General features: G+C 46.5%; 1 protein-coding gene across 2 annotated transcripts in view; it reads left to right on the top strand.

Annotated features, from left to right (window-relative positions):
• NTRK3 (neurotrophic receptor tyrosine kinase 3) overlaps positions 1-16,096 on the top strand; it is a 298,100-nt gene that overhangs the window by 230,524 nt on the left and 51,480 nt on the right. For both annotated transcript variants that reach the window (XM_090028540.1, XM_090028539.1), the window contains one exon: positions 14,321-14,451. In XM_090028540.1, the coding sequence (XP_089884666.1) occupies positions 14,321-14,451 (131 nt within the window). The remainder of the gene's footprint in view (positions 1-14,320; positions 14,452-16,096) is intronic.

Here is a 16,096-nt window from a genome sequence, read left to right as displayed (position 1 = left end):
CAGTTTTTACTTTAAACCAATTTACCCCATTGACCTCTAATAAAATTACATTGATTTACAGAACAGTGGAGTGGAGAATTGGACTCTGTACAGTAAGCAAATAAATTAACTCTACTCATTAAGCGACAAGCCTGACTTAAAACAGTAATTTATCCCACTATCAGCTGCAAGCATTTTCAGTCTGGTTCTACCTGATCCACAAGCTTTGGTCAAGCTCAGGTATACATAGTTTCATAGTTGATAGGGTCAGAAGGGACCTGAGCAGATCATCAAGTCTGACCCCTGCCATGGCAGGAAAGAGTACTGGGGTCAAACGACCCCAGCAAGGTGTTCATCTAATCTCCTTTTAAAGACCTCCAGGGTAGGGGCCAGCACCACTTCTCTTGGAAGTTGGTTCCAGATCCTAGCCGCCCTGACCGTGAAGTCGCGCCTCCTGATATCTAGCCTAAATCTACCCTCTGTCAGCTTGCGACCATTATTCCTGGTCACTCCTGGGAGTGCTCGGGGGAACAGGGACTTCCCCAATGCCTGCTGGTCCCCTCTGACTAGTTTGTAACAGGCCACTAGATCCCCCCTCAGCCTTCTCTTGTGGAGGCTGAACAGGTTCAGGTCCTGTAGCCTCTCCTTGTAGGGTCTGCCCTGCTGCCCCCTGATCATGGGTGCCTCCTCTGGACCCTCTCGATGCTGGCCACATCCCTCCTGAAGTGCGGCACCCAGAACTGGACGCAGTACTCCAGCTGCGGCCTGACCAGTGCCGCATAGAGGGGGAGGATCACCTCCTTGGACCCGCTCGAGATGCATCTGTGGATGCATGACAAGGTGAGATGCATCTGTGGATGCATGACATGATGACTCCAAGATCCTTTTCTGTCTCTGCAATGACGAGAAGGGAGTTCCCCAGCCTGTAGGTATGGTGCTGGCTCTTCCTGCCCAGGTGCAGCACTTTGCACTTGTCAGTGTTGAATCCCATCCTGTTCTCATCTGCCCACCCCTGTAACCCGTCTAGGTCTGATTGCAGCCTATTCCTCCCTTCTAGCGTGCCCACGTCCCCCCACATCTTAGTGTCATCAGCAAATTTGAACAGGGTGCTTTTTACCCACTCGTCCAAGTCACTGATGAAGATGTTGAACAGCGCAGGCCCGAGGACTGAGCCCTGGGGACCCCACTGCCCACATCCCTGCAGGTCAAATAAGACCCATTTACCACCACTCTCTGGGTGCGGCCCTCCAGCCAGTTAGTGACCCAGGGTACAGGGTAGGTCACTCGTTAATACAGTTCATAGACATGTGAACGGCAATTGACTGTACAACTGAAGTATGCTCACATGGTTACTTACATGTTAATGATCCAAGTTATAGTGTAAATTCCTTATTTATTTGATTTTAACACTCCTGGGATGTGCAAGTTGCACAGGACATACTCTAAAGAATTATCTTAACATTTATTCATGGAAGAAATTAGTGAATAACTTTGAATAATGAATACATATGAGAACTCTGCTACCTTTTTGTGGACAACTTGTGAACAGAGAAAAGATAAAATTAATGGAATATATTATTTGTCACATCATTTACTCACTCAACCCTACTGAAAACTGGCACCCGTTATTATTATTTATACAGCACTCTTAATGTAAATAAGACTTTACTAGTGCATAAAAGACGAGGCCACTGCCACAAAGAGGCTGTGATTGAATAAAGGAGACTGTTACACTAGAGGTAGGTACATAAAAGATATCAGCTTTAAAGGTGGATTTTAAAGAATGATAAGAATGGAAATTAGGAGGTGGTTTCAAGGGAAAAGAAGCTGACTAGAACAATGAAGCAAGGAGGTTACAGTAATACTGGGACAAGTTTGGAATATGAGGAAAAAGAGGATGAGCCCAACAGGAAGGAAAAGAAGGAACCAGTTGGGCATCTCCATGCCAGGAGAGGAAGACAATGGTGTAACATGGGGAGGGGGCAAGAAGAAAAGAGTGTGTGTGGGGGGGAGGGGGGACAAATTTCCATAAATTTGTTCTGCATTTCCCTAAAGGAGCTCCCTGTTATCCAGGAAATAGGAGTAATGGGATACAAAACTGAAATAAAATACATGTGACCAAACAGGCCACTTTTCATGAGAGTCAGAAAAAGACAATGCAAGCGATGCACAGATCAAATCACAGTTCTAATTCTGGGTGGAATAAATGGTCCAGACCAGAAACCTGGAACTGGTCTTCTGAGCTCTTCTAGGTTTTGAGGCTTAATTCTGGCACCAATCTACTTTCTGCCTATGATTTTGTCTCCCCACCAACCTCCTGTCCATGGAATGCATGCAGCAGAGTATCCAAGCACCTTACAAGATGCCTCCAACCTCCTAAAATATTGTCCGGTCCTTGGCTTGATGGACATTGGCTGAGGTGGAGCTTGATAGGGCTGTGCAAAGCTTTTGTCCCTGATTTGATTCAGTAGAGATTCAGCCTGATTCGGTGGCCAAATCTCCAAATCCAAATCGAATTGGAGGACCCTTTAATCTCTCTGAATAGAATTGGAACCCCCAAATTGATTTGGAAAGATTCGGAGATTTGGACATAGACACAGCTTTAAATGTTTTTTCTACATATCCCTAGGTAGCAGGGGCTTGTGAATGCTGCAATTCTGGGGCACATGGAGCATCCCACAAGAGCACGGGAGGCTCCCCAGTGCACTTGGCAGCAGACCCAGAAGTGGACCAGAAGCACTTCCGGTCCACTTTCAGGTCCTCCAGGGAGCACGCAAGCCTCCCCCCCACCCTTGGTAACTGGAGCCTCCTGGGTCTGGAGGGCACCCAGGGTCCCCCCAAGTCTGATTACCAAGCCAGGGGAGTGTGGGTGTTCCCCCCGGCATGCTCCCTAGCAGAAGTGGAAGTGGACCATAAATAGTACTTCCGGTCCACTTCTGGGTTCACTGCCAAGCACATGCCCCCCCACACTCCTGTAGGATGCTCCATCCACCCCAGCATCGCAGCAATCACAACCCATGTCTGCTACCTCAAGGTATTTAGAAGAAACTTTTAAAGCTGTGTCTATGTCCAAATCACTGATTCTTCCAATCAGCATTTAATCTTCAGATTTGGATTCAGCTGAATTGAATCAGGGACAGTGATCTAAATCAACAAATTGAACCACTGTTCCTGTCTGAGGCTGAATCCTAATCGAATAGGGCCCACTTTGCACACCCCTAGTGCATGAAGATGTAAAGTATCCAGAAATCAAGACAGGGAATTGAAAGCTTGACAAGTTTCCAGTTGACCCTCAGATGAGCAATTGTTGCAGTTGTTATAAAAAGGTATTCCCCTTCTCCCGCACACCGTGGACTGATATTTCTACAAACTCTGTTTATGATCTGAAGGTCAAGCTGTTTTTATTTCTTCCCCAACCTTGTCACCAAGGTAGAGATTCTGCAATCTGAGTTTAACAAATATGTAGGGGCTGTTGAATCTTCCTTGATTTATTGTATCCCTCTTCTAAGGGTCAGTGCAGATGTGGCCACTTAGGTGATGCTGGGCTGATGCATGAGGAAGAGTTGAGCTGCTCATGCACCAGTAGCTACACTGGTTCAGAATGATTAACAAGGATAAAATGCATTAGCATCAGGGAAAGATGTAGATGGGGCTTGGGGGATGCCTGGGAATGGAGGAGGATTAATCGGGTGCCAGTTTCAGCAGCCCCTTTTCTGAACAAATGTACTTTAAGGGTAGACTGAATTAACTATCTTGCAAAGAGTTTAGTGATGATTAAAGAAGGTCCTAGTGTCATCTTCAGCAATCCTTCACAGTCAAGGATGACTGGCTTCCCTGATCATCCCATCTGTGTGTCCAAAGATGGCTGATGAGGCTTATTTGGAATTGACAGCTCAGACATGCATTTCCATGTAAGGTGAATGGTGCTGGAGTCCTGATTTGAACCATGACACACTGTTTCTGCTGCTCCCACTTTTCCATCTCCTGTTGTTGTCATGAGGTTTCAAAGTACTGAGATCCCTGCAGCGTATTCTTCCTCCATTCAGGGCAGTCCTGGGTAATAGGCTCCCATGAGTTGACATCAATATTGCATTGTTTAAGTTGGCCTTGAGGATGTCCCTGAAGTGCTTTCTCTGCCCTCCTCTGGAGCATAGACTTTGGCTGAACTGGAAGAATAAAACTTGTTTTGGGAATCTGGAGTTGAATATACAGATGATATGGCCAGCCCAACAGAGTTGATGTTGGGTGATCAGCACCTCAATACACATGGTGTTTGCTTGCAAGAGGATGCTAATGTTGGTGCATCTATCTTCCCACTGGATTCGAAGGAAGTTCCACAGGCGGCATTGATGGCACTTCTCCAACAACTTTAGATTTCTCCTGTACATTGTCTATGTCTCAGCTCCATAAAGCAAGGTGAGGATCACGACTGCTTGATAAACCATGAGCTTGGTTTTGGATCTGATGTTGCAGTCTTCTAAGACCTGTTTCATCAGGTGTCCAAAGGCTGCACCTGCACATTTGAGGTGAAGTTGGATTGTTTCATCAATGTCAGACTTCTGCAAGAGATGTTTTATGAGATGCAGGAAATATTTAAATTCTCCAGAGTCTCACTGTGGATCTGGATTACTGGAGCTGGGGACTGTTCATTAGGAGCTTGTTAGTGGAGGACCTTAGTCTTCTGAATGTTAAGCGTCAGTCCAACTTTCTTGTATATCTTGGTAAAGACGTTGATGATTGCCTGAAGGTCTGCTTCTGAGTAAGCACACACTACAGCATCATCAGCATACTGGAGCTCAGTGATGGAGATCGGGGTAGTCCTGGTTTTGGCTTGGAGCTGGCTGAGGTTAAACAGCTTACCATCCATTCGGTAGTTTAGACCTCCTCTGGCTAGCTAGAGGCTCATTGGTGGTCAGATGTAGCATTATGGCAAGGAATATTCAGAAGTGTGTTGGAGCGAAGATGCAGCCTTCCTTAACTCCCATTTTAACCTGAAAGGGATCTGTGATAGATCCACCACTCAAAACCACCACTCACATATGATCATGGAGCAGCAGAGAATGGTCACAAATTTCAGTGGGCATCTGTACTTTGGAAGGATCCTCCAAAATACTTCTCATCTGGCAGAGTCAGAACCTTTCATGAGGTCAGAGAAGGCCATTTAAAGAGGGTTATGTTGTTCCTGGCATTTCTCCTGCAAGTTTTTAAGACCATTTCAGTTGTGCCTGTTGATGCCCTAAACCGACACTGAGATTCCAGGAAGTGCTCTCCAGTAAGCAAAACGAGACAGTTCAGTAGGGTTGTCACAATGATCTTTCCTGTGGTGGATAGCAAGGAGATCCTTCTGTAGTTTCCACAGTCAGACTTGTCTCTTTTCTTGAAGTTTGTCACAATCATGGCATCCCTGAGGTCATCTGGGATTTCCTTATCATTCCGAATCCTTAAGATGAAGGCATGAAGTTGTGATGGGTCAAGGGTTGGAGGGATTCTGAGATCATCTCTGGCTGGGTATTGCAGGATGGAGTTGATAACACTCATCAACAACAGAATCTCAGTTGAGAAGGTCTACAAAATGTTCCTTGCGATGGGCATTGATGGCTCTCCTTTCTTTGATCAGGTCTCCTCCATCCTCAGGTCTCAAGGTGGTTGGTCCCTGAGTGCTCAAACTGTAGATGGCTTTGGTGGCACTGAAGAAACCATGGATATTGTGGATGTCAGTGAGTTGTTGAAACTTCCACCACTTTTTCTTCATATCATGAGTCCTCTTTTGGAACTCTGCTTTGGCTTGTTGGAGATTCCATGTCTTTTGCTTGGAGTTGGTGTCACTCTTGGACCTCCCAGTCATTTTCATCAAACCAGTCTTGATATTTCCAGGTAGAGAATCCAAGTGTTTCTTCATAGATTCTGACAGTGACCTTGAGGTACCCCACATGCTGCTGGAATACTCCCACTGTTGTTGACTGGAATTCACCAGTGAGGCACTGGTAAAAGAGGTCTTGCCTTGCTTGGGTCCTTTAGTCCTTCAGTGTTAATCTTTCATCAGCATTGCTTCTGCTGCAGCTGTCATTTGGGAGCCAGTTTGAGTGACATAACCAAGCAGATGAGTCAAGGAAGATGATCAATCCAGCAATCATCAGCTCCTGGTATAGCTCAGGTAATGTGGACATCTTTGTGACCCTGGGTACAAGTGATGCCATTGATGCCATTGTTAATCAGGTGCCAATGCTGAGATCATGGGTTGTTTTTCTAGTGGAACAGGGTGTTGGTGATGGTGAGTCTGTGTTCCACACATTTGATCAAGAGGAGGATGCTATTGGAGCTGACCTTTCCTACTCCTTCCTTGCCATTGGTTCCATTCCAGATGTTAGAGTCCCTTCCAACTCTGGTGTTGAAATAACCAAGAAGATTAAATCTTCCTTGCTTTGCAATTACAAAAAGGACTTGGTCAAACTTGGTGTAGAATTCCTCCTCGGTGGTGTCAAGAGTCAGGGCACATACACTGATAACAGTGGCATATTGGACCATGTACAGAAAACATCTCAAGAGCTTGGAAAAGTACCACCAACTGTGCCTTCACAAGATACTTTGGATTAGCTTGGAGGATAGACGCACAAACATCAGTGTCTTGGCTGAAGCAAATTCCAACAGCATTGAGACTATGATCCTCCAAAACCAACTTCGCTGGACAGGTCATGTTGTTTGAATGCCTGACTCCCACCTTACAAAGGTAATCTTTTTCTCACAGCTGAAAGAAGGTCAGTGAAGTAGTGTAGGGAAAAGAAAGTGCTTCAAAGACACTCTGAAGGCAAACATGACTGTTATATGTTAGGGGCTGAACCTCTCAGCACCACAGAGACAGAGAAGGATCTTGGAGTCATGATTGACTCCAGGATGAATATGAGTCGCCAATGCGAGGAAGCAATAGGCATTCATCAACAGGGGCATCACTAACAGGTCCAGAGAGGTCTTGCTCCCCCTCTATGCAGCGCTGGTCAGGCCGCAGCTGGAGTACTGTGTCCAGTTCTGGGCACCGCACTTCGGGAGGGATGTGAAGAACCTGGAGAGGGTCCAGAGGAAGCCACTCGTATGGTTGGGGGCCTCTGTGGCCAGCCCTATGAGAAGAGGCTTAGGGACCTGAATCTCTTCAGTCTCCGCAAAAGGAGACTGAGGGGGGATCTTGTGGCTGCCTACAACCTTATCAAGGGCCACCAGCAGGGACTCGGGGAAAGTCTGTTCACCAGGGCCCCCCTTGAAGTCCCCAGGACCAATGGCCACAAGCTGAGGGAGGATAGGTTTAGGTTAGATATTAGAAAGAACTACTTCACTGTAAGGGTGGCCAGAGCCTGGAATAGGCTTCCCAGAGAGGTAGTGCTTTCACCTTCCCTGGAAATCTTCAAGAGAAGACTGGATAGGCACCTGGCTGGGGTCTTATGACCCCTGCCACCCCCAGTGCTCCTTCCTGCCCATGGCAGCGGGTCGGACTAGATGATCTGTCTAGGTCCCTTCTGACTCATTGATTCTATGTTTCTATGAAGAGGTGTAACATCAACATCAACACTTGGGAGACCCTCGTTCAGGACCGACCAAAATGGAGGAAGGCTCTTTGGGAGGGACCTCAATATTTTGAAACAGCTCATCAACAGGCAGGAGAGGGAAAGAGGAGCAGGTGAAAAGAACATCAGAATATCCAATGCAGCAACACAATGCATATCCCTCCTGAAAACATCTGTCCTCACTGTGACAAGACATGTGGATCTAGAATTGGGCTATGGAGCCACCTGTGGACTCACTATTAAGATCCTTGGAAGACAATCTTACTCATTCACAAGTGATCACCCATTATAATCATCATAGGCTCCCCACCTGTTTCAGATGGAGAGTCATGAGGCACTCATTAATTCTGATAGGGAACTCATTGGGTTGGTTTTTGAGTTTATTCTTAATGGCAAAACCAGCTCCATGAGGTCAGCATTTTCTTTCCTATTTACCCAGCCAGAAGCAGGCATAGCTGCCTTCACGTTCTTTGAGTTTCCCATCTCCCACACACTGGGTATCACTCAGTGCAGCCACATTGATGCTGCGTCACTTGAGTTCTCAGGCCGCAATTGAAGTACGGCACTCTGGGCATTCACTATTAGGGTTGTCTCTAGGGTCCTGATGTTCCAGGTCTTGAAAATGATGGTGCGTCTTCATTGGTATTTTCAACCGCAGTTAAGGTGATCCCACTTGAAGCAGTTATCCAGTCAAGAAGAAATACAAAATACTGTATTAGACAGGATATGTTTAGGGCACCTTTTCTAGCCCCCTCCCCATGTGGGGTGAGCAGAGTTGATCCTGAAGAGGGCTGTGCAGTCACAGTTACAGCTGCTGAATTGCACGGCTGTGCAGTCCAGGTGTTAGACAACTTTCTTGTAACTGCTGCCTTCATGGCAGTGTACAGCTAGGAGCTTCCAGAAGTCACAGTCCTGCTCCTGCTGCCATTAGCTCATCTCCAAAGGGCTTCAGGAATGTGCTGGAAAGGCTGTTTTCATGGAGAATGCCTGTGCATGATTTCTTTTATTGTGGAGAAATTGCTACACGTTGGCTCTTGACAGAATGGGACCTAGATCCAATAGAAAGGAGACCAAAACCACTGGGGATCTCATTCCAATGAAGCCTTCATCCACCTTCACAGCCATAGAGATTCTTATATCCTCGCCCACCTGTCCTGACATTGAGGACTTGCAGACCATAGCTGCGGCTGGGCAGGCTTATAGTGGTGACCTGTACTTTCCATTTCACAGCACTGTCAAAGGATATATGTGGCTTTTCAGGAAGGAAACCATTGCCATCTTCTGCCCTCACCACATCCTGAGGGTGCTGCCGCTGCTTGGTCCACAACTGCTTACTCGTCAGAATTGCCCCTACTTATTTCGCAGCTAACCTTCCCCGAAGGTCACTCCGCTACCCGCCACCTGCAGACACGCTGGGTAGCAGCACAGCTCTGCCCCACAAAACCCCACTGACTCTTCTGTCTTGAGTCTCCGGTGGAAGTGGGAGCTGTTGCACTGTGGCAGTAGTTTGTTGCTGGGAATGAAAAAACCCAGCATGACTCTTAAATCAAGAAATATGAGATCTAAGGCTTCCTCCTTTTTGCAGCGAGATCCAGGTGCTGTCTGGAATAATAATGGGATAAAGGTAAAAGTATTTTCTACAAGCCAAGTCTCTGAAGCCAAAGATAAGAACGGGGGACCTTTCCCTCACTCTCTTTCTTATTGTCTCTCAATCATGTAGCAAAATAGCAATTATGGATGAGAATTATGAAACGTTACGATGACTACAACTATTTAGGGCTCTGTGTTTGTGTCTCTCTTTTTAAGTACAGCCTGGCCTTGAATGAATTCCCCTAGTACCGTTAAGTGTGGTTATTTTCCTGTCAGGCCTTATTGTGGTTTCTACCCAGACTCCTATTGCGGATCATTTTGTTAGCTTTCTTTTGTACGTTAGCAGTGTACGGAGGAGGGAAGAAAAAACAAAACAGAGAGTGGGGCTTATGGGAAGACAGTTAGCATACACCTTGTCAGCAAGGCTGACCGCAGCCCAGCTGAGACAGATAAACAGACTTAGCATCTGACGCCTGCCTGGAACAAACAAGCAGCAGCTGTTTATCAGGCAGCCCTCAGCCTTCGCCAAAGGAGGGAAATAGCTTTATGCAGATGAATCTCCCACGTGCCCTTGCAACAGAGTGTCTTTGGTGGCCACTCCAGCAGCCTTCTGAGTCGCAAGTGCCAGCAAACACCGGACAAGTGACACGCCGCTCAAAGTTCCCCGAATAGAAGGGCCCGTCGTGCGGCTCCTTTATGTCTATGCCATTGCTGTATTTTTGAAACCCATGCTTCTGCATAATGAAGAAACAGCCGTGAACCCGTTAGGTTCGGAAGCATTTGATGTGAACCTCCTCATCTCCATACCGTGCCGTTTGAAAAAGTGTTTGTTATTACTTATTCCATCTGGGTCTCAAGCATCATTATGCCGAATTTTCCACGGCCGTTCTGTAATAAGGACAGATACGATTAGCAAAAACTCCCCTCCTGATCCTCGTAAAAAGTGAACAGCATTTCCGAAGCGCAAAAATGAGCCTCCATTAACTTATTATGTTTTATATAACTGTCCAATTTTACCTTAAATCCTTTAATAATACTTGATTCCACCACCACCTCAGCGGGACATCTCCTCCATCTATTCATCACTCTGCACATAATATCTCCTCAAATTCTTCTTCGATGTAGCTCCCCTCTGATCTGAAACTTCCCGCATATTCCTTAATGGAGATCTGTTCATGGACCTCGTGTAGATTATATAGCTACAATTTCTTGGGCAGTTTAAGTTACTGAGTCAGAATTTCTAACTCCAGATCCTGAATTCAAACTATGTAAGTGCTGTATGGTGGTAAACTTCACACCTAGTGTTTCTTGAACTTAAAGGGACACAATCCCAAGGTGAACCTTTCCAGCTATCCAGGAGTTCATAATCACCTCCTAGAGAAGCCTTGGTCAGCTGTGCATTCCAGGCAAGACCCAGGGAATTTAGAAATCGAGCTTAGATTAATTTCCAATCACATCACCTCTACTTACACTTCAGGGAAGATGATTTAATCTCGGACACCACCAGTCTCTGCTCGCTTGCGAGTCCCTGCACTCCATGAAGCATCTATATTGCCCGGCATTGTACACTTTCCAATTTAATTTTATCTCATGTCAAAGAGGGGTGACCAGACCTGGATGTAGCACTTCAAATGGGATGTTATAGTTAAACAGTGATAGTGGAGTATCCTCAGACTTCTCTTGAGATGAGACAGTTCCCATTGTGTCCTCTTACTGCTACTGAACAGCAGAATGTGATTGGGTTTGTCACTACACCTAAATCATGAGCACCAAGATACTACAGTGCTGGGTGCGACAGAAATACCCATCTACACAGAGAGAACATCTTCTCTTCTCCTGTATTAATTAATCCAGTGTTGTTTTAACTGTTCTTGGGGAAAGTGTAATCCTTGCTCAAGTGCATCCTTTATACTTGGACGTGTGATAATTCAGATTCTACTAGGCACCCCCAAAAGCTTTAAAACATAGCCAGATGGGGAAAAGAAAACCCATACATATGAGTTGCTGTCCTGAATGATCTTCTCTGATATCACCTCAAAGTCATTCAGGATGTTGCTACCATCCTGTGCCTTAATGCGACTAATAACATTAATATTGGTAACTAACAGTTTTCTGCCTATTGAACAATTAATGGAAAGGTCAATGAGAATTCTCTGCAGAGGTATTGTTCATTACAAGGCCCATTGCTTATGCAATCTTGCAGTATCACTCTTCCCAAACAAGCAAGAGGGCTGGAAATGGCAGCTTCTAAACATGCCCATGAACTTTTAATTAGCAGGCATAATTGTAGGAAAGCCATTAAGACATTACTCTTCCAGCCCATTGCTTCTTTGATGAGTTGAGTGGTGCCTACATTGTCGTGGGGTTTCTTCTTTCCCCTGATGAAGCAAGTGTATGCTAAATGAAGGCTGGGTGACACTACTTGCAGTGTGGGCACTTGTTAGCAACACTGATGTTAGTGATGCTTCAGATGACTCATCTACTTAGAAGTCCTCTTACAATCTGTCTTGACCTTCTTGAAAGCGAGACATAGTTAAATCTGTTAATCTGAAGCCAAGTAGAGGACAAGGTAGATCTGCACCTTATAGGCTAGCCAGAGTATCTATCTATCTATCTATCTGTCTGTCTATCTATCTATCTATCTATGGCACAAGCTTTTGTGAGCAATGGCTCATTTCATCACATATTGTGAAAGGACTTGCAGAAAGCAGTGTATAAGAAGGAGAGAGAAATTAGAATAAAAAAGTCAAGGGAGGAGGAGAGAGAGAGGCAGAGGAGGGGCAGTGGGGAGGGGACAGTACTGGAAACACGAGGCAAACCCATAGGAACAAGGAGTCACAAAAGCTAATCCAGATAATGGGCTCAGACTCCCATTGAAACCATTCTTAACACAATTCCCAATTTCCAACTCAGATATGTTTATTTTTTTAAGTTTGCTGTTTGAGAACAGCGACTCAGGTCAGCGTTGGAGAGTCCAGAAAGGTTAAAGCGTGCTGCAGGCTTTTGTGTCTTTCTGCACCTCATGTCAGACCAGTGTCTTTTCTTTCTGTCATGTAGGGATCACCCAGTTTGTCCAATGTAGACCACTGAGAGGCAGTGTAAGCAGGTGATGGTGTATATGACATTAGTGGAGTTGCAAGTGAATTAATTTCAAATATTATAATCCTTGTCATTTGGTCCAGTGGTAATGTAGTCAGTATTGGTGATGGGACATAGTGGGTATATGAGTCTCTTGCAAGGCCTGGTGAGACTGGGAGTTAGGTTGCCTGTTGCTTGAGAGTTGCCATTTGAGGCTGTGGGGGCTACCTGCCAGCAATTCTCCCATTCCTCTCTCTCCTGCCCTCGCTCTCTTTCCTCCTCCCCTTGTCTCTTGTATTCTAATTTCTCTCTCCTTCTTATACTCTGCTTTCTTCATGTTCTTCCATACCATCGGATGAAATGAGCCTCAGCTCATGAAAGCATGTGCTATAGTTACATACATGCAAACTTCGGTTAGCATATAAAGTCTAAATCTACCCTATCTTCTACTATATACACTCATACACATACATACATACATACATACACATGCATAAATTTAGTTACTCTATAGTGTGCACATCTACCCTGCCTTCTTGGCAACAGTATCAGAAAGCTGGACACAAGAAGAGGCTGCCTACAGAGTACAGATTCCTTGTGTCATCTCTGCAAAAGGAGGTGAAGGAAAAGGAGGCAAACATGACTTGCCATGGAGGAAAGTGGGAACAAGAAAATTCAGGGAGCACCTGACTCACCTACTGCCATACAGAGGGCAGCTGTGAAGTGCTTGACCTTGCTCCCCCACCACCAGGCAGGGGTGACTGGTTGTGTGTAATCACGTTGCCCCCCTGGCACATCAGGGCTGAATTGCTGAGAGTCCAGGCTGCAGCCATTCCAAGGTGATGCGGATGGCTGGAGAGCACATGTGTCTGCAGTGTCTGTACCTGGATCCTGAGGACACAACTCTTCCAGGTGGTGCCCCTGATTACACACCCCTTCCTGCCAGCCCTTGGAACCATACATGAGCCCAGTAGAAGTCATGCGGGATGTGGTACAGATACTGTGCTGCTGGAAGTGCCACCTTTTGGGGTAGATGGGAACGTAGCACTCAGAGCACTGGTAGCCAGTAACAGTGCCCTGGCATTCTCCTCCCACCCCCCCACACACAGAAGACCCTACCCTGCCTTGACAAAATCTCAGTGAAATCAATGGATTTTAACTTACCAACCTGCCTAAGCACTTTTGAATAGCACGCTGGGCACCTAGCTATAACTGTGGTGTCTAAATGCCCCTGAAAATCTATCCTGGGGGTACTATGCAGTTGCATGATTAATAAATAACTTGGGCAGATACACGGACTTACGCTTCAGTATCCCAGCTGAACTCCCACTACCTGCTGTATTGCTTCCTCCAGTCATTTCAGCTGATCATTTTCAACCCTCCCCATGATATTTTCAGCCCGATCCTGCTGAAACGAAGAGGCAGATTTATTTAAATGAATGGGTCCAATTTATCCCTTGTGTCAGTGCAATGATCCTGGGCATGAGCCTGGTGCTAGGGACTACTTCTTTGAGTCAGGACTGCAGGGTCTGTTCTTCTAGTGTAAGATGGATGCTGCTCTATAGTCAGCACTTACTGCCCACAGCTGCATGAGGATCAGGGGTTCCTCTTTTCTCTACTGTCATTGTCCTGGGTTTTGTCCTACAATGGCTGCACTTCTCAAACTCCAAGTTTTGAGTTTCAGCCAATTCCACATCTCAGTGCCAAACTGATGTTGAAACCAGAGTTTCTCCTGGCCAGACATCAAAGCTGTGGGACACCCCAACGTGTCCTAGAATTCATTACCAGGAGCATGTATCACTTCTAAGTTTGTTCCAGATGGATCCCGAACTACATGGCTGATTTCACTCCAAAGTTGCTGCTACCTTAGGGACCCTCTCAGCAAACCTGCCATGAGTCCTAGTAAAAACCTAATGAGTTTCACATCTTTTCTTTGCAGGTGCTTTTCCTACTACTGGCTCCACTCCAGAGGTGGCTGAGGGGGGCATAGGTGTGGAAAGGATCCCGGTAGAGGATGGGTCGAGCACTTTGGGATGCTTTGCAACCTTCTAGAAATGTCACTTGTTGTTTTCCATTCCTGCATTAACCATAATTTGTTCCCCTCAACCCACTCCCTGCAGATGTGCAGCATATTAAGAGGAGAGACATTGTTTTGAAGAGGGAGCTGGGAGAAGGTGCCTTCGGGAAGGTGTTCTTGGCCGAATGCTACAACCTCAGCCCCACCAAAGACAAGATGCTGGTGGCAGTGAAGGTAAATGTCAAGGGCGTATGGATCAGAGCGTATCGGAGGCTGGAATCCAAAGCACAGCCAGCTGATGCTCCCTGAGAAGGAGGGGTCAGGGAGGTGGGGGGAGATTTCCCAGATGCAGTAGATTATAGTAAATCCACTTAGTGACACGGAGTTTCAGCATCTTGCTCAAGGTCATCTCTTCATGCCAATGCCAGAACCTCCTTTCCTGCCAATGTGGCCAAGAGGCAGTGAGGAAAAGCTGCATCATTCAGATCGGGAAGTTAAAGCTGACAGGCATCTCCAGAAACAAAGCATAGGATTTACCCTGCCTCTGGGAGGGGCTGGGGGCACCTCCCCCACTCCTCTTCGTCCTCCCTTCACCCAGACATTCGCTTTGTGTTTCACTGCAGCTGCCCAAAATGAAGCAAAGAGGCCTCCACTAAAAATCCCAGAATCACCAGTTTGCTGGGATGATCAGGCAAATCCAGATAGATCCACCTTGGTGCTGGCTTGGCCATCAGGGGCAGCACTAGGCGGGGATTTGGGGGGGAAATAGACACCCCCAAATTTGCCTTTGCCCACCCATAGCTACCCCTCCCAGTACAACCTCTGTCCAAGCCCCTTTCCTTCCCCCAGCCACCCACCCCGCGCAGCTCCCGCCTTGCAACTCATTGTAGGTGGTTGTTGGACCTGTAGCTAAGCTCTTCATTAACTTGTACTATTAATCTACATATCTAAAGTAACTTGCATCTTGCAGGATCGGGCAGCCTTTTATAGAAGCCCGATTTCACCCATCTGGAAAGCACCCTCCTCTATGCCACGTGGCTGCTGTTTGGTACCACACAGCCCGCTGCACTATGTCAGGAGAGCAAGAATATGATATACAGTTAAATGTAAGGACTTCAAACAGAAGCCCCAAACTTAATCCTACAGGAGAAGTGAACTAACATTGCTCTTCTGAAAAGTGCCACAGGGTCTGTATTTACAGAGGTTTGCCAAAGATCTGTGTTACAGGGTGACAAGGAGAACTGGGACTGGCCAGTCAGGCAGACTGAGAAATGAGCCACAGTAGCCAGATGGGGATGCTGATATTGGAAGAAGAACCCAGGAAGAGAGACTGGAGCTGGGAGCCAGTGGATCCAGGGAAAGGAGGAAGACGGCTGACTAGAGACCAAAGTGGAGAAGACAGAGAGCATACAAGGAGGCAGCAGAGGGTGCAGTGGGACTGCAAACGGGGCAAGAAAACGGGGCCTGTAAATTCCAAGGGATCAGAGTAGGACTTCCCACACAACAGACAGGACTGGAGAGGCCTAATGAGTGGAGATTGGGGCTGGATAGTTGAGGGAAATGGGGCTGGGACCAGGAGCCAGGGATAGGGAAGAAGCAGGGCTAGGGCAAGTGCAAGTTGGAAGGAATATGACATAAAAATCACATGGGGGAGAACTGCCAGTGCTTAAGGGCCTTGTTACATGGTAATTTTAGATGGCTCTCGGAGCTCTTAACCCCTGGATTGTCCACACATTAACACCTTGAAGTGTTTTTAAGCACTTGTTATACAGCTCAAAGTCACACCACTCCAGGGTAGTGATATCTCCGATCCTCATTACCCAGCTTCTGTTCTGTTAAGGTGTAGCCACTTCCCTTAGATGTGCCCTCCAAATTGAAG

This window comes from Crocodylus siamensis, chromosome 15 (genome assembly GCF_052110815.1).
Source record: "Crocodylus siamensis isolate JL-2025a chromosome 15, ASM5211081v1, whole genome shotgun sequence".
Taxonomy (NCBI): Eukaryota; Metazoa; Chordata; order Crocodylia; family Crocodylidae; genus Crocodylus; species Crocodylus siamensis.
The sequence above is the reverse complement of the archived record's forward strand: the minus strand, read 5'-3'. Positions and strand labels throughout refer to the sequence as shown.